Genomic DNA, 24,537 nt, shown 5'->3' with positions numbered 1-24,537 from the left:
ACACTGTCCCCATCAAACACTCCCAGGACAGGTACAGCACGGGGTTAGATACAGAGTAAAGCTCCCTCTACACTGTCCCCATCAAACACTCCCAGGGCAGGTACAGCACGGGGTTAGATACAGAGTAAAGCTCCCTCTACACTGTCCCCATCAAACACTCCCAGGACAGGTACAGCACGGGGTTAGATACAGAGTAAGCTCACTCTACACTATCCCCATCAAACACTCCCAGGACAGGTACAGCACAGGGTTAGATACAGAGTAAAGCTCTCTCTACACTGTCCCCAGCAAACACTCCCAGGACAGGTACAGCACAGGGTTAGATACAGAGTAAAGCTCCCTCTACACTGTCCCCATCAAACACTCCCAGGACAGGTACAGCATGGGGTTAGATACAGAGTAAAGCTCCCTCTACACTGTCCCCAGCAAACACTCCCAGGACAGGTACAGCACGGGGTTAGATACAGAGTAAAGCTCCCTCTACACTGTCCCCATCAAACACTCCCAGGACAGGTACAGCACGGGGTTAGATACAGAGTAAAGCCCCCTCTACACTGTCCCCATCAAACACTCCCAGGACAGGTACAGCACGGGGTTAGATACAGAGTATAGCTCCCTCTACACTGTCCCCATCAAACACTCCCAGGACAGGTACAGCACGGGGTGAGATACAGAGTAAAGCTCCCAGCCCCACGTAGTTGCTGAAACTCACCTCTATCTTCTGAAACGAGTTTGTGATCATAGCTACCAACATGTTTAGTAGCACTATGACCATGACGATGGTGAAAATTCCATACAGAACACGTCCCACAAATTCAGCCACCACAAAGTTTGAAAGATCCACCGAGGTGGGCTCCTCCATCCCAAACATGGTCCAGAAGAGGAATTGTAGAGTTCCGTTAAAACTGGAGCAGGAAAGAAGTTTCCGTTAAACCGGTAAGAGAGGAAATGCCGCAGATCTACATCTGAATCAACTGAGTAACAGTCAGATTACAGCATATCAGAACGTGCAGGGGCAACTCTCCTTTCCCTGAGGAAGTCCTGAACCGTCCCACTAATTAACCTTCTGCCCCCTTTTATCTGAATCTCCACCACCAAGTTTTTCCCTATCAACCCTACCAAATCCCTTAATCATCTTGAATACCTCAATTAGATCATCCCATGGGGCAGTATGGTGGCACAGTGGGTTAGCCCAGATTCGATCCTGGCTCTGGGTCACTGTCTGTGTGGAGTTTGCACATTCTCCCCGTGTCTGCGTGGGTTTCACCCCCACAACCCTAAGATGTGCAGGGTAGGTGGATTGGCCACGCTAAATTGCCCCTTAATTGGAAAAAAATGAATTGGGTACTCTAAAATTTATTTTTTAAAATTAGATCATCCCTTAATCTGATAAACTGAAGCATGTCTGTGAAACCTGCATAATTTAACCCTTTCATCCCCGGGATCATTGTGCTCAATCTGAGCTAACTCCCCTGCGGGACCAACATCTCCTTCTTGACATGTGGACCCCAAAACGGAGCCCAATTATTGTGGAGGGGGTCTGACCACAACTTTATATAAACTTACCATTTCCACTCCTTCATTAAATGTTTTTAAGGTAAAGATAGATAGTTTTTTGAAGAATAAAGGGATTAAGGGTTATGGTGTTCGGGCCAGAAAGTGGAGCTGAGTCCACAAAAGATCAGCCATGATCTCATTGAATGGCGGAGCAGGCTCGAGGGGCCAGATGGCCTACTCCTGCTCCTAGTTCTTATGTTCTTATTCCACTCGCCTTTTTTTAAAGCTATTCCTTCTCCAGTTATCCAGTTTTTAATCATTTCTGATCCTCTGATCTTTCAGCCTCTTCACAGTTCCCAGCTTCCCGCCATTGGGAGAATACTTGGGTTTATCTTACTCGGCTCTAAAGTGGAGTTACGTCCCCACATTGAAGTCCATCTGTCTCCGTTTTGCCCATTTGCTTCATCTCAGCTTCCTGATTCCAGATTCTGAGGAGGTTAGGCAGGATGGAGGCTGAGAGATTGTTCCCGCGGACCCCGCCTGCCAAATACTTACTCCCCTGGCCACCCCCACTACACCCAGGCCTCGGGGAAGCCCCCCTCCCCCTGCCAGCAACGGGGCACTGGTCGCAGTCCGCTGCCGCCAGGCCAGGTTCCTGACTACTGAGACCACAAGTGAACCGCGCCATCGGGAACTTGGCCCATCGGAGTCGGTGAACCGCGGAAGGCCCGGAGAATGGAGGGCCAGTCCCGCTAATGGTACATAAACGGTGCGAGCGACGCATTTACGCCATTTTTGGGGGTGGATCTCGATTTGGCGTCTCACACACACCTATAACATAATGCAGAGAATTACAAGCAGAACACCCAAAAGGCCATTCAGCCCCTCAGATCCGTACTGGTGTTTCTGCTCTGCACGATCTTCCTCCAAACCCCTCCTCATCTCACCCTATTGACAAATCCTTCTCATCCTCTCTCACTCCAGCTTCAACCCCCTAAACACTCTTCACCTCAACCACTCCCTGTGGGAGTAAGCTCCACTCTCTGGGTAAAAACATTGCTCCTGAATTCCTAATTGGATTCATTAGTGACTGTCATATATTGACTCCCACAAGTTTTGCCCCCCTCTCCATCCCTGACAAGTGAAATCATCTTTTCCATGTCTACCCTACTAAAAATCCTTTCACCATTTCAAAAACCTCTATCAGCTCTGCCTTCTCTTTTCATGATGTGGAGATACCGGCGTTGGACTGAGGTGAGCAGGGTAAGACATCTTACAGCACCAGGTTGAAGTCCAACAGGTTTGTTTCAAACACTAGCTTTCGGAGCACGGCTCCTTGCCACCCGAGGAAGGAGCAGTGCTCCGAAAGCTAGTGTTTGCCACAAACATGTTGGACTTTATCCTGGTGTTGTAAGACTTCTTACTGTTCTCTTTTCAGGAGAATGCCCCTCCATCCCTTTCAGAATATGGAGACCAGAACTATGCCTAGTCGTTCAAGGAAGGGGGATCTAGCCAAGGTTTGCTAGATGTTTCACATAACCTTTCTGTTTTTCCATGCCATTGCAATTTGAATCAAGCCCCTCGCCTTGGTTTGCTGTTTGAAAAATGGCCTATAAACCTGTGTTACTATTTTTAATGATTTCTGCATCTGTGACCCTGTATCCCTCTGTTCCTCTGCCCCAGGGGCGATGGGATCACCCATTGTTCATTACTGAGGAGCGCGAGGTGTTCACACAACCTGGATCCGCATTGAGAAATTACAAAGTAGCTGCAAATGGGGCCAAATGAGCAACGCAGTGGGTTCTAGAAAGTTCTTGGAGTTCCCCTACTTTCCAAGGCGTTCCAGATCTACGTAATGGACGTAGATGTTGTTGATTCCACAGAGGAAGGCAGTCAGGATGATCATCAGCAAAAACATGAACCTGGAGCAGGGACAAGAAGAAATATTTTCATATCCTTCACAAAGAGGAGATGTAGTCCGAAATGTAGCAACACATCCAGCAAATAGGAAACCGGTATCCACACTGATGGTAATGACAAGGTTGATAGGTGGGAATAAGAGGTATGGAGAGAAAGTGGGTAGGTCGGATTGAGGGATACGGGGAGAAGGTGGGTAGGTGGGATTGAGTGAAATGGAGAGAAGGTGGGTAGGTGGGATTGAGTGAAATGGAGAGAAGGTGGGTAGGTGGGATTGAGGGATTTGGGGAGAAGGTGGGTAGGTGGGATTGAGGGATATGGAGAGAAAGTGGGTAGGTGGGGTTGAGTGAAATGGAGAGAAGGTGGGTAGGTGGGATTGAGGGATATGGGGAGAAGGTGGGCAGGTGGGATTGAGGGATATGGGGAGAAGGTGGGTAGGTGGGATTGAGGGATATGTGGAGAAGGTGGGTAGGTCGGATTGAGGGATACGGGGAGAAGGTGGGTAGGTGGGATTGAGGGATATGGGAGAAGGTGGGTAGGTGGGGATTCAGGGATATGGGGAGAAGGTGGGTAGGTGGGATTGAGGGATATGGGGAGAAGGTGGGTAGGTGGGATTGAGGGATTTGGGGAGAAGGTGGGTAGGTGGGATTGAGGGATATGGGGAGAAGGTGGGTAGGTGGGATTGAGGGATATGGGGAGAAGGTGGGCAGGTGGGATTGAGGGATAAGGGGTGAAGGTAGGTAGGTGGAATTGAGGGATATGGGGAGAAGGTGGGTAGGTGGGATTGAGGGATACGGGGAGAAGGTGGGCAGGTGGGATTGAGGGATATGAGGGGAAGGTGGGTAGATGGGATTGAGGGATAGGGGGAGAAGGTGGGTAGATGGGATTGAGGGATACGGGGAGAAGGTGGGTAGGTGGGATTGAGGGATATGGGGAGAAGGTGGGTAGGTGGGGATTGAGGGATACGGGGAAAAGGTGGGTAGGTGGGATTGAGATATGGGGAGAAGGTGGGTAGGTGGGATTGAGGGATACGGAGAGAAGGTGGGTAGGTGGGATTGAGGGATACGGGGAGAAGGTGGGTAGGTGGGATTGAGGGATATGGGGAGAAGGTGGGCAGGTGGGATTGAGGGATATGGGGAGAAGGTGGGTAGATGGGATTGAGGGATACGGGGAGAAGGTGGGTAGGTGGGATTGAGGGATACGGGGAGAAGGTGGGTAGGTGGGGAATGAGGGATATGGGGAGAAGGTGGGCAGGTGGGATTGAGGGATATGGGGAGAAGGTGGGTAGATGGGATTGAGGGATACGGGGAGAAGGTGGGTAGGTGGGATTGAGGGATACGGGGAGAAGGTGGGTAGGTGGGAGATTGAGGGTATGGGGAGAAGGTGGGTAGGTGGGGATGAGGGATACGGGGTGAAGATGGGTAGGTGGGATTGAGGAACATGGGAGAAGGTGGGTAGGTGGATTGAGGGATACGGGGTGAAGGTGGGTAGGTGGGATTGAGGAACATGGGGAGAAGGGGGGTAGATGGGATTGAGGGATACGGGGAGAAGGTGGGTAGATGGGATTGAGGAACATGGGGAGAAGGTGGGCAGGTTGGATTGAGGGATATGGGGAGAAGGTGGGTAGGTGGGATTGAGGGATATGGGGAGAAGGTGGGCAGGTGGGATTGAGAGATACAGGGTGAAGGTGTGTAGGTGAGATTGAGGGATATGGGGAGAAGGTGGGTAGGTGGGGGATTGAGGGATACGGGGAGAAGGTGAGTAGGTGGGGAATGAGGGATATGGGAGAAGGTGGGTAGGTGAGATTGAGGGATATGGGGAGAAGGTGGGTAGGTGGGATTGAGGGATATGGGGAGAAGGTGGGTAGGTGAGATTGAGGGATATGGGGAGAAGGTGGGTAGGTGGGGGATTGAGGGATACGGGGAGAAGGTGGGTAGGTGGGATTGAGGGATACGGGGAGAAGGTGGGAAGGTGAGATTGAGGGATATGGGGAGAAGGTGGGTAGGTGGGGATTGAGGGATATGGGGAGAAGGTGGGTGAGGTTAAGGAATACGAGGATGCTTTTTCTCAATTCCAGCTACCCGCCTTTTCACGAAGTTACAGGACAGTAACACGCCCGAGAGGACATGGTAGATGAAAAGATTTTGAAGTGAGGGACTCTTTTATAAATTCCGAAGAATAATCTCTCCCCCTGCACAAGATTAATAGTTGCTGCTCCTGACACAGGAACAATTCGGAATCCCAGAATATTATGGGGAATTTGGCTCCAAACCTCATCATGTCATCGATCATTCTCCCGATGGAGATCTGTAGAGTTCCCAGGGTCTCGTGTGCTGGTAAGATGGATGTCAGGCGGGCTAAACTCAGCATACTGGTGATTGCAAATAAGACCTCTGCTACCATCTGCGGGTCCTCTTGGTTCCACTTGTGCCGATCTGTAAACGGAACAAGGCCCATTCCATTAGCTGTAAACAACACTGATCAGAATGAATGGCAGAGAAGGCTTGAAGGGCTGAATGGCCTCCTCCTGCTGCTATTTTTCTGATGTGGCGATGCTGGCGTTGGACTGGGGTGAGCACAGTAAGAAGTCTTACAACACCAGGTTAAAGTCCAACAGGTTTGATTCAAACACGAGCTTTCGGAGCGCAGCTCCTTCCTCAGGTGAATGGCGAGGTTACCTCGCCATTCACCTGAGGAAGGAGCTGCGCTCCGAAAGCTCGTGTTTGAATCAAACCTGTTGGACTTTAACCTGGTGTTGTAAGACTTCTTACTGTGCTATTTTTCTAGTTCAATTCCAGATTTAATAAAGTGAAAGTTCACCAACTGGCCTGGTGGGGTTTGAACCTTTGTACTCAGAGTATTAGTCTGGGGCTTGGCGATTACCAGCCTGGAGACATAACCACTACACCCCCGTCTCCCTAACAGCAGTGTGGGTATACCTACACTCCATGGACTGCAGTGACTGAGGATTCAGGGAATCGATGGGGATAATCGTAGAATTCACAGTGCAGAAGGGGGCCATTCGGCCCATCGAGTCTGCACCGGCTCTTGGAAAGAGCACCCTACTTAAGCCCACAACTCCACTCTATCCCCGTAACCCAGTAATCCCACCGAACCGTTTGAATACTAACGGGTAATTTAGCGCGGCCAATCCACCTAACCTGCACATCTTTGGACTGTGGGAGGAAACCGGAGCACCCGGAGGAAACCCACGCAGACACGGGGAGAACGTGCAGACTCCGCACAGACAGTGACCCAAGCCGGAATCGAACCTGGGACCCTGGAGCTGTGAAGCCACAGTGCTAACCACTGTGCCGCCCTGCTGCCCTTAATATAGAACATAGAACAGTACAGCACAGAACAGGCCCTTCGGCCCTCAATGTTGTGCCGAGCCATGATCACCCGACTCAAACCCACGCATCCACCCTATACCCGTAACCCAACAACCCCCCCTTAACCTTACTTTTTATTAGGACACTACGGGCAATTTAGCATGACCAATCCACCTAACCCGCACATCTTTGGACTGTGGGAGGAAACCGGAGCACCCGGAGGAAACCCACGCAGACAGGGGGAGGACGTGCAGACTCCACACAGACAGTGACCCAGCCGGGAATCGAACCTGGGACCCTGGAGCTGTGAAGCATTTATGCTAACCACCATGCTACCCTCCTGCCCATATCTCCCAATGGTTTACATTGATGACGCTGTTTAATGTTTTACACTCACCAATGTCTGTGAAGTAGTGGCAGTAGTACGAGTCATTGTCCTGCGCACAGTAGAGTTTTCCACTCAGATAAACCACTATACGTAGTGCGAAGGAAGCCAGGTACATACTCAGAATGACAATATCCAGGAAATTCCACCAGTCCAGTAGGTAACTGCGCAAACCCTCGATCCACACCTCTTTGCATTCGTACCAGAAAAAGCCTTTCGGAGAGAGCACAAGATGGTTAGAATATTGTAGCTGTCGGTATACAGACCCCCCCCCCCCCCAAACCCCTCCCGCCTGTACACATTCCTTCCTGCCTTCCCTGCACTGCCCAACCCTCTCCCGAAAGCGGCTGAGAAATTGGAGAAGATGGGATTGTTCTCCTGAGAGAGGAGAAGGTGAAAGGGAGATTTAATAAATCATGTCAACCAATCAATTAATAAGTTTAATAAATAAGGTAGGGCTTTGAAGGAGTAAGTGAGGAGGGTTGAACACAGATTGTACAGAATCGGTAAAAGACCCAGAGGTGACATGGGGGCAAAGGTGAACACAGCGAGGTGTTGTGATGCGGAATGCATCCCATTGACAGGCTGGTGGAAGCAGATTAAATAATAACTTTCTAAAGAGAATTGAACAATTACTTGAAGGGGTCCAGATCGCAGGGCTGTGGGGAGAAAGCAGGGGAGAGTACCCCTTCAAAGAGCTGGCACAGGAGCGATAGGCTGAATGGCCTCCTTTTGCGCATGGTGAGATACTGTGATCCTTACTCAGAAACGGATTCTCTGGTTATTATCACATTGCTGTGCACAAACTGGCTGATGTGTTTCCTGTCCGGCATCACTAATTACATTTTAAATAGCACTGAATTGTCCGGTTTCGAATCCAGTCTGACTTCTTCACAATATACAGGGTCTGTTTTTCACTTTCCTCGTGAGAAACACTGAACCTCTCGTGCCATTCACCCACCACACCCATTGCCACCTCTGAGAAACCGGCTGGTCACCGTCACTGGCCACAATCCCTTCACGCTGGAACTCACCCACGACCCAAATCATGTGTATAGAGTTGAGGTAGATCGGTTCATGCCTGGAGGAGGTCAGTTCCCGGAATTGTTGGGCGACTATTGATTCCACCAGGAGCAAGACCAGGAACCAGATGTAGGAAGAGGAGTGAAGGAGGAATTTAATGACTGGAGTCCGAACGAACTGTCCCAGCTGCAACATAACCAGCAAAACAAAGACGTTGGAAAACCAAGAAAGCAAAGCAGAGTGGGGCTAAAGAGAGGTTTCGAACCTCACAGCACTGACCACTAAAGAGTTCTTGGCCTATTCCTATCTTCACTTTGCCCAGACTTGTATGTAACTGGGGGAGACTTGTATGTAACCGACCAATCCAGGGAACCCAGGCTAATGCTCGAAGGACATGGGTTCCAATCCCACCTGGGCTGCTGGTGCAATCTAATGAATAAAATCTGGAGTGGAAAATCTCGGGCGGAATTCTCCGCAAGGCCCGACGCCGTTGTGAAACCTGGAGAGGTTCACTCTCCCGGCCCCCTATTCTCCCCTACCCGGGGCGATAGGCGGGCTGTACCGGGAAACTCGGCGGCCGGGCCTTGTCCCTGGCTTCAAGGCCCAGCGCGCCAAGAATGACGCCGCGGCGGAGCCTAATCACGTCAGCCGTGCATGCGCGGGTTGGACAGCTCAAACCCGCGCATGCGCGGTGGCCGTCTTTCCCCCTCAGCCGCTCCGCAAGACGTGGCAGCTTGATCTTGCGGGGCGGCGGAGGGGAAAGAGTGCGTCCCCTTGAGACACCGGCCCGATGATCGGTGGGCACCGATCGCGGGCCAGTCCCCTCCCGAGCACGGGCGTGGTGCTCGATACCCGATCCGCCCACCCATAGACCCCACACTTACCTGGCGTGCCATGTTCACGGCGGCAGTGACCAGGTGTGGTTGCCGCCATCGTGAACAGGTCGGGAACGGCAGGCCGCTCGGCCCATCCGGGTCGGAGAAACGGCGGCCCGCGTTTCTCCGAGCGGCGGGTCGGAAAACCGGACACCCCATTTTGGGGGGGGGGGGGGGGGGGGAGAATAGCGGGAGGTGCGGGAGCAGGTCTCCCGCTATTCTCCCACCCATCGTGGCTGCGGAGAATCGCGGCCCTAGTCTCAGTAATGGTGACCAGGATCGTTGATATCTGGGTCACTAATGTCCTTTAGGGAAGGAAACCTGCCGTCCTTACCCAGTCTGGCCTACACGTGACTCCAGACCCACAGCGATGTGGTTGACTCTTAACTGCCTCCTAAAGGGCGGAGCAAACCAATCGGTTGAAGCCAGCAATGCCCACATCCCATCAAAGAATTTATTTTTAACAACAAGAATGAGGGACCTCAGTATTGAAGACAGGTTGTTACAGTTGGGCCTATTCTCTCTGGAACATAGAAGCAGAGAAAATAGCAGCTGGAGGAGGCCATTCAGCCCTTTGAGCCTGCTCTGTCATTCATTCTGATCATGGCTGATCATCATGTTCAATACTCTGATCCCACCTTCCCCCCCATATCCCTCGATCCCTTTAGCCCCAAGAGCTGTATCTAATTCCTTCTTGAAATTACACAATGTTTTGGCCTCAACTACTTTCTGTGGCAGTGAATTCCACAGATTCACCACTCACTGGGTGAAGACATTTCTCCTTACCTCAGTCCTAAAAGGTTTACCCCTTATCCTCAAACTATGACCCCTAGTTCTGGACTCCCCACCATCGGGAACATTCTTTCTGAATCTTCTTGAATGGCGAAGGTTCAGAGGTGACCCAGCAGAAGCTTGCAAAACAATAAGTTTTGATTGGGTAGAAAGAGGAGAAACTCACCATGTGGCGAGTGGGTGGAGAGGGCAGAGATTTCACATCATTGGGTGAAGATCTCAAGGGAGGAGATATATTTTCACTCAGGATTGTTGAGATCAGAAAGACTCGACCTGTAAAGGTGGAGGAAGCTGATTCAATCATTGATTTTGGGAAGGAGGTGGACAGGAACCTGGCCTCTCAAGTGGATTATATTTGCCCGGTCAGTACTGGAAGAAGAGCAGCAAATTTTCCCAACTGCGCCTCAACTAATCATAGAACAATCATAGAATTTACAGTGCAGAAGGAGGCCATTCGGCCCATCGAGTCTGTATTGGCTCTTGGAAAGAGCACCCTACTTAAGCTCACACCTCCATCGTATCCTGTAACCCAGTAATCCCACCTAACCTTTGGACACTAAGGGGCAATTTAGCAAGGCCAATTCACCTAACCTGCACATCTTTGGACTGTGGGAGGAAACCGGAGCACCCGGAGGAAACCCACGCAGACACGGGGAGAAAGTGCAGACTCCACAGACAGGGGATGGTTTAGCACAGTGGGCTAAACAACTGGCTTGTAATGCAGAACAAGGCCAGCAATGCGGGTTCAATTCCCGTACCGGCCTCCCCGAACAGGCGCCGGAATGTGGCGTCTAGGGGCTTTTCACAGTAACTTCATTGAAGCCTACTTGTGACAATAAGCGATTATTATTATTATTATTACCTGAGGCCGGAATTGAACCCGGGACCCTGGAGCTGTGAAGCAGCCGTGCTAATCCCAGTGCCACCGTGACGCCAGCCAATGTCACATCACAGATTATCTTGCCACAGTCACGTTGCTGTTTGTGGGATCTGATGGTAACAACTACTCTTCACCTTCCCCACAATTCAACAGCAATCACACTTCAACGTCCGTTATTGCTGAGAAAGCGGAGGACAGGAAGTTGGTATAGAAACGCAGCTCATCACTGGTTCCGTCCCCTCTTCCCCAATACAAACCCTCCCCACCCCACCCCCAATCTCCCCCAACACCCCCCTCCCCAACAACCCTCCTCCCCAACTACCCCCTCCCCTCCTCAACATCCCCTCCCCAACAACTCCTCTCCCAACAACCACCCTCCCCCAACAGCCCCCTCCCGAACAACCCCCTCCCCAACAACCCCCTCCCCAACAACCCCTCCCCAACACCCCCTCCCCAACAACCCCCTCCCCAACAACCCCCTCCTCTCCCCAACAACCCTCCTCCCCAACAACCCCCTCCCCTCCCCAACAACCCCCCTCTCTCCAACAACCCCCGTCCCCACCCCCAGCAACCCCCCTCCCCAACAATTCCCTCCCCACCCCCAACAACCCCCACCCCAACAACCCCCCTCCGCAACAATCCCCTCCCCACCCCCAACAACCCCCCTCCCCACCCCCAACAACCCCCCTCCCCAACAATCCCCTCCCCGCACCCAACAACCCTCTTCCCCAACTACCCCCTTCCCTCCTCAACAACCCCCCTCCCCAACAACCCCCTCCTCTCCCCAACAACCCCCTCCTCTCCCCAACATCCCCCCTCCTCTCTCCAACAAACCCCCTCCCCAACAAACCCCCTCCCCAACAAGCCCCCTCCCGTCCCCAACAAACCCCCTCCCCAACAATACCCCCTCCCTCAGGAACACCCCCCCCCCATCAACACCCCCCCCCCCCCCTCTTCCTCCCCCAATCATACCTTGGATTTGGGAGCAATCCAGTAGCAGATACAGATCAGGGGCATGGTGAAGAACATCCCCAAGGAGACACCGATGATTGAGATGGTTTTGCTGCCTCGCCACCAGGTCAGCTTGCCGCACCAGATCGAGGTGAGTACCTGCTGGCTGATGGGGTGAGCCACAAACTGGGGGGAACAAAGAGAACAAAGATGTGAAAAGGCCGACGGCAAAGTCAGAATGTTATTGAGCCCTCGGCAATCCTGTCCCAGGAATCCCTCTCTCCCTCTGCCACCCTCCTGTCCCAGGAATCCCTCTCTCCCTCTGCCACCCTCCTGTCCCAGGAATCCCTCTCTCCCTCTGCCACCCTCCTGTCCCAGGAATCCCTCTCTCCCTCTGCCACCCTCCTGTCCCAGGAATCCCTCTCTCCCTCTGCCACCCTCCTGTCCCAGGAATCCCTCTCTCCCTCTGCCACCCTCCTGTCCCAGGAATCCCTCTCTCCCTCTGCCACCCTCCGGTGGTGGGAGTGGGCCTCGGTTTGGGAAAGGGTCGATTCTAAAGGGGCCAGAGTGACATTAGGGTCCCGGAGCCGATCAGTGATTGGGGTTAAAAATAATGACAGTGAGTGAGGAAGAGAGAGAGTGAGAGTAGGAAAGAGAATGGAGCCGTCGAGACTGAGGTGACATCAGGGACAATTCGATAAAACTAATTAACGCTGAAGATATTGGCCGCAATTTTCTGATCTTTTTAACGAGGTGTCAACTCATGCCAGGTCGCGGGAAGCGGGAGACGTGTGGCTCTCCATCAACACTGCTGACTTTTCCTGCCATATTTCTGTAACATTCATCCATAAAGGACATGTAGGTGGTCCCCACAACATCACACTGGGGCGGGGGGGGGGGGGGGGGGGGGGGGGGGGGGGGGGGGACAAGCTCTGATATGCTGGCAGATAAACAATGGCTAGCATTTAAAGAATTAAGACATAATTTGCAACAATTATACATTCGTTAAAGGCAGAAAATCCCCACATTTAAAAAAAGGCCCAGCCTTGGCTGGGAGGTAATGGTGGAATTAAATCACAGGAAGGAACATGGTCCCTCCAGCCTGCTCCATCATTCAGTAAGCTGAATGGCTGAAAAATCCCCGTGCCAGCCTCCCCGAACAGGCGCCGGAATGTGGCGACTAGGGGCTTTTCACAGTAACTTCATTCAAAGCCTACTCGTGACAATAAGCGATTTTCAATTCATTTCATTTCAAAAGGAGTGGCGATGTAATTGAAACAATTAAGCTTCTTATTTTTTAATCATCTTTATTATTGTCACGAGTAGGCTTACATTAACACTGCAATAGAGTTATTGTGAAAATCCCCTCGTCGCCACATTCCGGCGCCTGTTCAGGTACACGGAGGGAGAATTCAGAATGACCAATTCACCTAACAGCACGTCTTTCGGGACTTGTGGGAGGAAACCGGAGCACCCGGAGGAAACCCACGCAGACACGGGGAGAACGTGCAGACTCCGCACAGCTAGTGACCCAAGCTGGGAATCGAACATGGGACCCTGGAGCACCCCCCCCTCCAGAGAAGGCATCCCAACGAGACTCACCCTCTTCTGATTGTAGTTGACAGCAAGGCGAAGCCTGCCCAGGTTGGGAATCCCTTCTTCAAAGGTCTGGTTGTCCACATCTTCCACATTCTCATCACCGCAGTCGTTCAGCACAGCGTTCACTTCGCTCTGATTCCGGCACATTCCGAGCAATTCCACGGCCAGGTCCTCACAGAGTTCCTCCAGATTCAGGTACTCAGGCTGGAAGAGAAGGACATCAACTCAGCGTCAGATTGTGTCTGTCCAGGCGGAGGTAAACGGGCGGTATTCTCCGCTCCCGTTAAAAATCGGGATGGCCGTCGTGAAATCGGCCGAGGTTCACGACGGCCTCGGAGCCCGCTCCCCGCACCTAATTCACCCCCACCCGGGGGGCTAGGAGCGGGCCCCCGTCGTTCCCAGCCGTGACCTCGTCACGCCGGAAATGACGCGGAAACGGCGCTTTTCTGATGTCATCCGCGCATGCGCGGGTCGCCGGTTCCAACCCGCGCATGCGCGGATGACATCAGCGCACAGACGGCACGAACCCACGCATGCGCGGTGCCGTCTTTCTCCTCAGCCGCCCGGCAAGACGTGGCGGCTTGATCTTGCCGGGCGGCGGAGGGGAAAGAGTGCGTCTGTTTTGGACGCTGGCCCAGCGATCGGTGGGCACCGATCGCGGGCCTGTCCCCTCCGGAGCACAGTCGCGGTGCCCCCGTCCCAATCGGGCCCCTAGATGCCCCAAACGGGCATCTGGTGCCCGTTTCACCAATGCAGCGACCAGGTGTGGTTGCTGCCGTGGTGAAACGGGCGTGAAGGGCCGGCCGCTCGGCCCATCGGGCTCGGAGAATCGCCGTTCGTCGTGAAAAACGGCGAGCGCCGATTTTTCCGAGTCGGGGGGGGGGGGGGGGGGGGGGGGGGAATCGCTGGGGGCGCCAGGGGCGGCGTAAAATATGTCGGGAGGCCCTCCCACGATTCTCCCACGCCACGTGGGGAGCGGAGAATTCCGCCCAACACCTCTGACGGCAGCACAACACAGATTTACCAGAATGGTACCTGGGCCATGAGGAGAGAGGCGTAATGGTATTGTTACTGAACTAGTAATGCAGACCTCGCGGGACTTGGGTACGAATCACCCCAGGGCAGTCGGTGGAATTCGAATTCAATAGAATAAAGAAAATCTGGAATTAAAAGTCTAATATTAACTGTGAAACCATTGCCGATTGTTGTAAAAACCCATCTGGTTCCCTAATGCCCTTTAGGGAAGGGAATCTGCCGTCCTTACCCGGTCTGGCCTACATGTGACCCCACACCCACAGCAATGTGTCTGACTCTTAACTGCCCTCATGGATGGGCAATAAATACTGGCCCAGCCAGCAAGGCCCACATCCCATGAACGAATAAAAGAAAAGGTGATACAAAACTCTACTGCCCATGTCTTCACTTGCACCAAGTCCCCATCATCCATCACCCTGTGCTGACCTACCCTAGCTTTCCTGATCAAACAGCATCTTAACATTCTCATCCTTGTTTATAAATCCCCCCCCCCCCCCCCCCCCGGCTTCCACCCCTGCCCACCACTGGCATCTCCTCTGTTATATTACAGATTTGTCATATTAATATTACTCATTCGTCTTGCTGAGTTGCATTGGATTTGATGATAAACAGTCAACGTCTTCCAGTCCATGACAAATTATTTATTGAGTAATAAAGTAATATAATTGTGAGTTCTTTCACTTTAACACTATGACGAGTAAGATAACTAACTGAGATTATATTAAATGAAAAATTATGATAATACACTACACTCTGATCTGCTCACGTCTTCTCTCTAGCTGTACTGCACACACGCTAACCTGTAGAAAGAGCGGGAAACTCCTTATATAGTCCTTGTTAGTGTTGCCATCTAGTGATCATCTGTCTGTACTGACTGCACGTTAACTGGTCATGTATTAACACACACACACAGAGATCACTACATCCTCCAGCTCTACAACCCTACAAGGTCTCTGAGTTCCTCTAATTCTGTTTTTTTGAGCATCCTTGAGTTTAATTGGCTCCACTATTGAGATGAAAATAAAATGAAAATCGCTTATTGTCACGAGTAGGCTTCAAATGAAGTTACTGTGAAAGGCCCCTAGTCGCCACATTCCGGCGCCTGTTCGGGGTGGCTGTTACGGGAATCGAACCGTGCTGCTGGCCTGCCTTGGTCTGCTTTCAAAGCTAGCGGTTTAGCCCAGTGTGCTAAACCAGCCATGCCTTCAGCTGCCTAGCATTCCCTCCCCACACCCTCTGCGCCTTTCTCCTCCTTAAAACCCACCTCTTTGGCCAAGATTTTGGTCACCTGATCTAATATCGTCTTGTGAGTCTAGGTGTGAAATTTTGGTTCATGATGTTCTTGTGAGGTGCCTTGGGACATTTCAATTTGGTAAAGGCGCTATGCAAAGGTAAATTGTTGTTGTGGGTCAACGATGGGTATTTGGAGTTAGGTTTCAGATCAGCCATGATTCCATTGAATGGTGGAACAGGCCCGAGGGGCTGAATGGCCTCTTTTTGTTCCCATGTCCCAATGTCAGGGGAAACGAAACAGTTTCCAATCCAGCTCAGATAGGGTTTTAGGGCTGAAATCTCAGAAGAAACTCAGAAACGTGTTGGGGGAGTAGGCCATTCAGCCCCTCAAAGCTGTCCCACCACTCAATGAGATCATGGCTGATCTGTGATCTAACTCCATACACCTGCTCTCGGAGGCTGATAATCCACTCCAGCCCCCATGGCCCCATGGTCACAGCAGTAATGTTTCTTATAATGTTATCCCTAAATAACCCAGTGTCCCATCAATCCTCTCTTCATACCTTTTTTTTCTGTTGAACAAAAAAAATCAATACATTAAACCAAAATCAAAAATGCCAGGGGCGAAAGCCCCTGTAAATAAAACAAAAATGTGAAAGGAATGTAACTAATTCAACCAAAATATCATTCTCGGAGGTAATGAAGCACTCCAGCCCCCTAACAAGCCCATTGGTTGTGGAAACAGTGTTCCTTATTGATGCTCAGGGTATCCAACCAATCAAGTGCGCTTTACTCTATATCCCAAAGAATTAGCAGACCATTAATAACTGATCAATAGGTGTTTGGGTAGAATTGGATACATTCTTAGATTACCCAATTATTTTTTCCAATTAAGGGGCAATTTAGCGTGGCCAATCCACCTACCCTGCACATCTTTGGGTTGTGGGGGCGAAACCCACGCAGACACGGGGAGAATGTGCAAACTCCACACGGACAGTGACCCAGAGCCAGGATCGAACCTGGGACCTCAGCGCCGTGAGGCAGCAGCGCTAACCACTAGGCCACCGTGCTGCCCAAATTGGATACATTCTTAAAATGAGACAGGGTCCTCTCATTATAAACCCAGTTTTAATTCTCAATTCTATAAAATGGGTTCACTGTGATTGGCAGCACGGTGGCATAGTGGTTAGCATTGCTGCCTACGGTGGGAAGCACTGGGAAGGCTGATGTGGTAAAACAGGATAAGACAGTGGGGTTTGTTAGAGTGGTAAAGGAAAGCCCAAGTGAAGCGAAGGAGGTGCAAAAGATTGTACAGCCAGATCAATAGGTGATTGATAAGAAGGTGCCACATCTCTTTAAAGAATTTACTTGTGTGGGTAAAGTTAACTCATGTGTATCAGAAGGAGCAGGTAAAGAAGTCACAATTTTAAGAGATACGGGAGCTAGTCAATCTTCGATGGTAAGAGATGAGGAGTTATGAAGTTTGGGAAGAATATTGCCAGAAAAGGTGGTGATATGTGGAATTCAGGGTGAGAGGAGTAGTGTTCCATTATATAATGGAAGGGCCATATTGTTGGAGAGGACAGTGTGAAACAGACTGATAAGCTCGAGGAGATACTTGTTAGGAAGGAAGATGTGTTGGGCGTTTTGAAAAACTTGAGGATAGACAAGTCCCCCGGGCCTGACGGGATATATCCAAGGATTCTATGGGAAGCAAGAAATGAAATTGCAGAGCCGTTGGCAATGATCTTTTCGTCCTCGCTGTCAACAGGGGTGATACCAGAGGATTGGAGAGTGGCGAATGTCGTGCCCCTGTTCAAAAAAGGGAATAGGGATAACCCTGGGAATTACAGGCCAGTTAGTCTTACTTCGGTGGTAGGCAAAGTAATGGAAAGGGTACTGAGGGATAGGATTTCTGAGCATCTGGAAAGTCACTGCTTGATTACGGATAGTCAGCACGGATTTGTGAGGGGTAGGTCTTGCCTTACAAGTCTTATTGAAATCTTTGAGGAGGTGACCAAGCATGTGGATGAAGGTAAAGCAGTGGATGTTGTGTACATGGATTTTAGTAAGGCATTTGATAATGTTCCCTATGGTAGGCTTATGCAGAAAGTAAGGAGGCATGGGATAGTGGGAAATTTGGCCAGTTGGATAACGAACTGGCTAACCGATAGAAGTCAGAGAGTGGTGGTGGATGGCAAATATTCAGCCTGGAGCCCAGTTACCAGTGGCGCACCGCAGGGATCAGTTCTGGGTCCTCTGCTGTTTTTGATTTTCATTAATGACTTGGATGAGGGAGTTGAAGGGTGGGTCAGTAAATTTGCAGATGATATGAAGATTGGTGGAGTTGTGGATAGTGAGGAGGGCTGTTGTCGGCTGCAAAGAGACATAGATAGGATGCAGAGCTGGGCTGAGAAGTGGCAGATGGAGTTTAACCCTGACAAGTGTGAGGTTGTCCATTTTGGAAGGACAAATATGAATGCGGAATACAGGGTTAACGGTAGGGTTCTTGGCAATGTAGAGGAGCAGAGAGATCTTGGGGTCTATGTTCATAGATCTTTGAAAGTTGCCACTCAAGTGGATAGAGCTGTGAAGAAGGCCTATGGTGTGCTAGCGTTCATTAGCAGAGGGATTGAATTTAAGAGCCGTGAGGTGATGATGCAGTTGTACAAAACCTTGGTCAGGCCACATTTGGTGTACTGTGTGTAGTTCTGGTCACCTCATTTTAGGAAGGATGTGGAAGCTTTGGAAAAGGTGCAAAGCAGATTTACCAGGATGTTGCCTGGAATGGAGAGTAGGTCTTACGAGGAAAGGTTGAGGGTGCTAGGCCTTTTCTCATTAGAATGGAGAAGGATGAGGGGCGACTTGATAGAGGTTTATAAGATGATCAGGAGAATAGATAGAGTAGACAGTCAGAGACTTTTTCCCCGGGTGGAACAAACCATTACAAGGGGACATAAATTTAAGGTGAATGGTGGAAGATATAAGGGGGATGTCAGAGGTAGGTTCTTTACCCAGAGAGTAGTGGGGGCATGGAATGCACTGCCTGTGGAAGTAGTTGAGTCGGAAACATTAGGGACCTTCAAGCGGCTATTGGATAGGTACATGAATTAGGGTAGAATAATGGAGTGTAGATTAATTTGTTCTTAAGGGCAGCACGGTAGCATTGTGGATAGCACAATTGCTTCACAGCTCCAGGGTCCCAGGTTCGATTTCGGCTTGGGTCACTGTCTGTGTGGAGTCTGCACATCCTCCCCGTGTGTGCGTGGGTTTCCTCCGGGTGCTCCGGTTTCATCCCACAGTCCAAAGATGTGCAGGTTGGGTGGATTGGCCATGATAAATTGCCCTTAGTGTCCAAAATTCTATGATCTATGATTAACCTAGGACAAAAGTTCGGCATAACATCGTGGGCCGAAGGGCCCGTTCTGTGCTGTATTTCTCTATGTTCTATGTTCTATAAGGTAAGGTTGGAAAGTCGAGTGAACATTGGTGAAGTGGTAGTCGGAGTAATAGTCCAGGAATACCGTTTATCTTTATATAGCTGGATCACAGGTGGGAGTGATGCCTACTGTGGTTGATAAGCCAGTGGAAAATCAGACAACTGAAGTGTTGAAGGACAAATATCCTGGGATTTTCCCGGATTGTGTAGTAACAAGGTCGCAAAGTCACAGGTTAAGACAAGAGGAGAAATCAGAGAGTGAAGATCAAGCTGAAGTGCAATTATCAGAAACAATTTTTGATCAGATGGTTGGAAAAGAACAAGAACAGGTGGAGGATGAGGCGGATAGTTTTAGTTCAGGAAAATTGGCAGAGTTACAACAGAAAGATGTAGAAATAAAATGGATGTATCAGAAAGTGTACACGGAAGAGGAATCTGAGTGTATACCAGAGTGTTATTACCGTAAAAGTGATGTCTTGATGAGAAAATGGAGACCTTTACATATGCAGGCGGATGAAAAGTGGGCAGAAGTTCATCAAGTAGTATTGCCGGTAGGGTATAGAAAGGAGGTGTTGCGAGTTGCACATGAGGTACCAGTGGGAGGTCATTTGGGAATAAGGAAAACTCAAGCTAAAATCCAAAAACATTTTTATTGGCCTGGACTGCATAAAGATGTAGTCAAATTTTGTGAATCATGTCACACATGTCAAAACCCTCAAGCAGTGATAAAACTAGCGCCATTAATACCCATTTCAGCATTAGAGGAACCTTTTACAAGGGTCCTGATTGATTGCGTAGAACCGCTTCCTAAAATGAAAAGTGGGAATCAATATCTTTTGACTATAATGGATGTGTCCACTGGATTTCCAGAGGCCGTTCCAGTACGTAATATTACAGTTAAAAAGATTGTGGAAGAATTACTTAAATTCTTTACTCGATATGGACTATCCACAGAAATACAATCCGATCAAGGATCGAATTTTACCTTAAAGTTATTCAAAGAAGTTATGGATAGCTCAGGAATAAAACAATTTAAATCAACTCCGTACCATCCAGAATTGCAGGGAGCGTTAGAAAGGTGGCATCAGACATTAAAGACAATGTTGAGGGTGTATTGTCAAGATTATCCAGAGGATTGGATAAAGGAATTCCATTCGTATTGTTTGCAATTAGGGATGCACCTAATGAATCAACCAAATTCAGTCCTTTTGAACTAATTTTTGGTCATGAGGTAAGAGGACCACTTAAATTGATTAAGGAAAAATTGGTGAGTGAGCAGTTGGAACTTACACTATTGGATTACGTGTCAAATTTTAGGGAACGATTAAATAGAGCAGGTGAATTGGCTAGACAGCATTTAAAAAGGTGCACAACATGTGATGAAACAGGTAGCGGACAAGAAAGCAAACGTTCGTAGTTTTGCCAGTGGGGATAAAGTTTTAGTGTTGTTACCAGTGGGAGGTGAACCTTTAAAAATAACGTTTTGTGGACCTTATCAGATTGAAAGGAAATTAAGTGAGGTGAATTATGTGGTAAAAACACCAGATAGAAGGAAGACTCACCGAGTGTGTCATGTGAATATGCCTAAAAGGTACTTTGAAAGGGAAGGAGAGGAAAAGGAGGTTTTAATGATTCTAACTCAAAGTGATGAACCAAATCCAGATGACTGTAAATTTGACATACCTCAAATTAAATTGGAAAATGAGGATGTTCTTAATAATTGGGATACATTGTTGAGTTACCTTCCAGAGGAAAAACGAACTGATCTGAAAGCGTTATTGATATCACATGGGCAAGTTTGTGGAGATAAATTGGGAAGCACTAAAATGGCTATACATGATGCAGATGTGGGAAATGCTGTTCCAATCAAACAACATCCATATGGACTTAACCCGTTAAAATTGGCACAGGTTAACAAACAGACTGAGAGTATGCTTATAAATGGCATAATTGAAGTGTGTTGCAGCCAATGGAGCTCACCCATAGTGATGGTACCAAAACCAGACGGTACCCAACGGTTGTATGTGGACTATAGAAAAGTTAATGCAGTTAAAAGAATAGACTCTTATCCTATCCCACGTTTGGAGGATTGCATTGAGAAAGTGGGACAATCAGCTTTTATTTCCAAACTGGATTTACTTAAAGGTTACTGGCAGATACCTTTATCTGAAAGGGCGAAGGAGATTTCAGCTTTTGCGACTCCAGATGGTATATACAAATTCAAAGTTATGCCATTTGGCATGAAAATGCCCCAGCAAAATTTCAACAGTTAACTAACAAAGTCGTTTCAGGATTACCCAATTGTGCGATATACATCGACCATCTGGTAATTTTCAGCCAGACATGGAAAGAACATTTAAAACATCTGATGGCATTATTCGATCGACTTCAGGAGGCGGGTTTGGTGGTAAACCTGGCCAAAAGTGAATTTGGAAAAGCCCAAGTCATTTTCCTTGGCCATACAATCGGACAGGGTCGAATGGTCCCACGGGATGTGAAAACAAAAGTTATTGAGGAGTTTCCAATACCCTCGACACAAAGGGAAATAACGTGGTTTCTTGGCATGAGTGGATTTGATCGATCATTTGTGCCAAATCTTTGTAGTGTGGTTGCTCCAGTGATGGATTTGCTGAACAAATGTCGAACATTTCAGTGGACAGCAGAGTTTCAACAGGCATTTGACTGCCTGGAAGCTGTGATTACCAAGGCTCCTGTGTTGGAGAATTACAAGGGAGTCTGTGATCAGATTCAACTAAAGTATCTGACTTTAAAGAGAAATGCCGAGGCGTAGAGAAATGGACGGATCGTGCAAAGACCTTCTTGTTCAAAGAGACTGTCAATCGAGAAGAATTCCAGTTGGAGGAAGAAGAACAAAAAATGGACTGTGTTATTATTAAATGTTTGCGTGTTTTGTTTAAAAAAAACGTATATTCATTGTCGGGCGCGATTCTCCGCAAATGCGGAGAGTCGTAAAGGCTACCGTGAAACTGGCCGTGTTTCACGGCAGCCTCCGCTCCCCCTCCTGGGACCTGATTCTCCCCCCGGGCGGGACTAGCAGCGCGGCCCTTAGCGACCGTCGCTAAGCCTGCGCGCCAAGCGTCACGGCGGCTGACGCACACGATGACGTCAGCCGCGCATGCGCGGATGACGTCATCACGCATATGCATCAGACCCGCGCATGCGTGGGCCGTCATGCCCCTCAGCCGCCCCGCGGACTGATCCTGCGGGGCGGTGGAGGAACAAATAGTGCGCGGGTATCGGACCCGCTGCCCGTGATCGCTGCCCACTGATCGCAGGCCCATGCCACCCTTGGCATGGCCGTGGTGCGGCCGTGCCAATCGGTGCCATGGTTGTCCGGGACGGCACTTTGCAGCCGTTTTCACGAACGGTGAGAGCAGGTGTGTTTGCGTTCGTGAAAACGGCCGTAAAGGCCTGGGAACTCGGCCCATCGGCCAGGGGAGAATCGCTGTTCGCCGTAAAAAACGGCGAGCAGCGATTCATGTCATGGGGCAGCCGTGGGGGGGGGGGGGGGGAGAATAGCGGGAGGGCGGGAAAAATGTCGGGAAGGCCCTCCCGCTATTCTCCGACCCGTCGTGGGCAGCGGAGAATCGCGCCTATTTCTTAAAGGAAAGTGAAAAGGAGAAAATGAAACCATTTTGAAGTTGATGTTTATTTATTTTTTCTTGGGGGGAGGTGTCATGTGAGAGTACCTTTTAAGAAAAGGGGGTTTATAAAATAGCTGCAGTGGGTGTACCTCAAAGAAATGGGTGTTTATTAGAGAGCTGCAGTGATGTCAGAGAGTGTGTGGAGCCTGTGCTGTCTGTCTGATTTACCTTTGTTTTAGGCTGTTTGCTGCAGGGTGTGGTTAGTTTTGTTTTGAGAGCGGGATAGCTGCAGGCAAAGCAAGGAGCTGCATAAGGATCTCTCTCTGCAATGTAAAGACTGTCTCCAAATCAATTGGGTGATTTCAAAGTGCTTACTACTCCCAATAGTGAATTTAAACCTGATCTTTGTGTTAAAAAGGGTATTTTGTTTTCCGGATGTTGTTTGGGAATTTATTAAGGGTTATCTATCGAGTATTGTATTCTTTGGGGATATATTGGTGCTGATAGTTGTTAAGATGTTTACTGTGGATTTATAAAGTGTTAACTGGCTTCATAAATTAACATTGTTTTAATTAAAAGTATTGTAAAACTCTGCTGTACCAAACCTGTAGCGTGGGCCGTGAGCTCCACATAACACAATCTAGTAAAAGGTGAGGATCAGGTGAATTCCATGATACACTTTGGGGTTGTCTAAAACATGGCCCATAACAACCTGGACACCCAGATTCCTCTGCCTGTCAAAAGTGTTCTGCCATTTACTGTATATTTCCCATCTGTACTGGACCTTCCAAAATGCATCACCTCACATTTGTGCGGATGAAACTCCATCTGCCAACTCGCCGCCCAAGTCTCCAACTGATCTAAATCCTGCTGTATCCTCTGACAGTCCTCATCGCTATCTGCAATTCTACCAATCTTTGTGTCGTCTGCAAACTTACCAATCAGAGCAGTTACATTTTCCTCCAAATCATTTATATATACTACGAACAGCAAAGATCCCAGCACTGATCCCTGCGGAACACCACTAGTCACAGCCCTCCAATCAGAAACGCACCCTTCCATTGCTACTCTCTGCCTTCTATGATCAAGCCAGTTCTGTATCATCTTCCTCAATCCACAATACTGATCCTCTGACAGTGCAGCACTCCCTCAGTACTGACCCGCTGACAGTGCAGCACTCCCTCAGTACTGACCCTCTGACAGTGCGGCACTCCCTCAGTACTGACCCTCTGACAGTGCGGCACTCCCTCAGTACTGACCTTCTGACAGTGCGGCACTCCCTCAGTACTGACCCTCTGACAGTGCAGCACTCCCTCAGTACTGACCCTCTGACAGTGCGGCACTCCCTCAGTACTGACCCTCTGACAATGCAGCACTCCCTCAATACTGACCCTCTGACGGTGCGGCACTCCATCAGTACTGACTCTCTGACAGCGCAGCACTCCCTCAGTACTGACCCTCTGACAGTGCAGCACTCAATCAGTACTGACCCTCTGACAGTGCAGCACTCCCTCAATACTGACCCTATGACAGTGCAGCACTCCCTCAGTACTGACTCTCTGACAGTGCGGCACTCCCTCAGTACTGACCCTATGACAGTGCAGCACTCCCTCAATACTGACCCTATGACAGTGCAGCACTCCCTCAGTACTGACTCTCTGACAGTGCGGAACTCCCTCAGTACTGACCCTATGACAGTGCAGCACTCCCTCAGTACTGACCCTCTGACAGTGCGGCACTCCCTCAGTACTGACCATCTGACAATGCAGCACTCCCTCAGTACTGACACTCTGACAGTGCAGCACTCCCTCAGTACTGACCCTCTGACAGTGCGGCACTCCCTCAGTACTGACCCTCTGACAATGCAGCACTCCCTCAGAACTGACTCTCTGACAGTGCGGCACTCCCTCAGTACTGACCCTCTGACAGTGCAGCACTCCCTCAGTACTGACTCTCTGACAGTGCAGCACTCCC

At 49.7% G+C, this 24,537-nt stretch overlaps 1 protein-coding gene across 1 annotated transcript in view; it reads right to left on the bottom strand.

Moving 5' to 3' along the window:
- The window catches only part of trpc2b (transient receptor potential cation channel subfamily C member 2b), a 47,663-nt gene that overhangs the window by 20,479 nt on the left and 2,647 nt on the right, over positions 1–24,537 (bottom strand). The window contains exons 2-9 of the mRNA XM_038818988.1: positions 16,083–16,091; positions 13,255–13,455; positions 11,674–11,838; positions 8,166–8,340; positions 7,144–7,344; positions 5,687–5,849; positions 3,327–3,419; positions 713–905 (exon numbers count right to left, since the gene is read on the bottom strand). Coding sequence (XP_038674916.1) covers positions 713–905; positions 3,327–3,419; positions 5,687–5,849; positions 7,144–7,344; positions 8,166–8,340; positions 11,674–11,838; positions 13,255–13,455; positions 16,083–16,091 — 1,200 coding nt within the window. The remainder of the gene's footprint in view (positions 1–712; positions 906–3,326; positions 3,420–5,686; positions 5,850–7,143; positions 7,345–8,165; positions 8,341–11,673; positions 11,839–13,254; positions 13,456–16,082; positions 16,092–24,537) is intronic.

The sequence above is a fragment of the Scyliorhinus canicula genome, chromosome 14, assembly GCF_902713615.1.
Source record: "Scyliorhinus canicula chromosome 14, sScyCan1.1, whole genome shotgun sequence".
NCBI classification, from domain to species: domain Eukaryota; kingdom Metazoa; phylum Chordata; class Chondrichthyes; order Carcharhiniformes; family Scyliorhinidae; genus Scyliorhinus; species Scyliorhinus canicula.
This window is presented reverse-complemented; position numbering and strand designations above follow the sequence as displayed.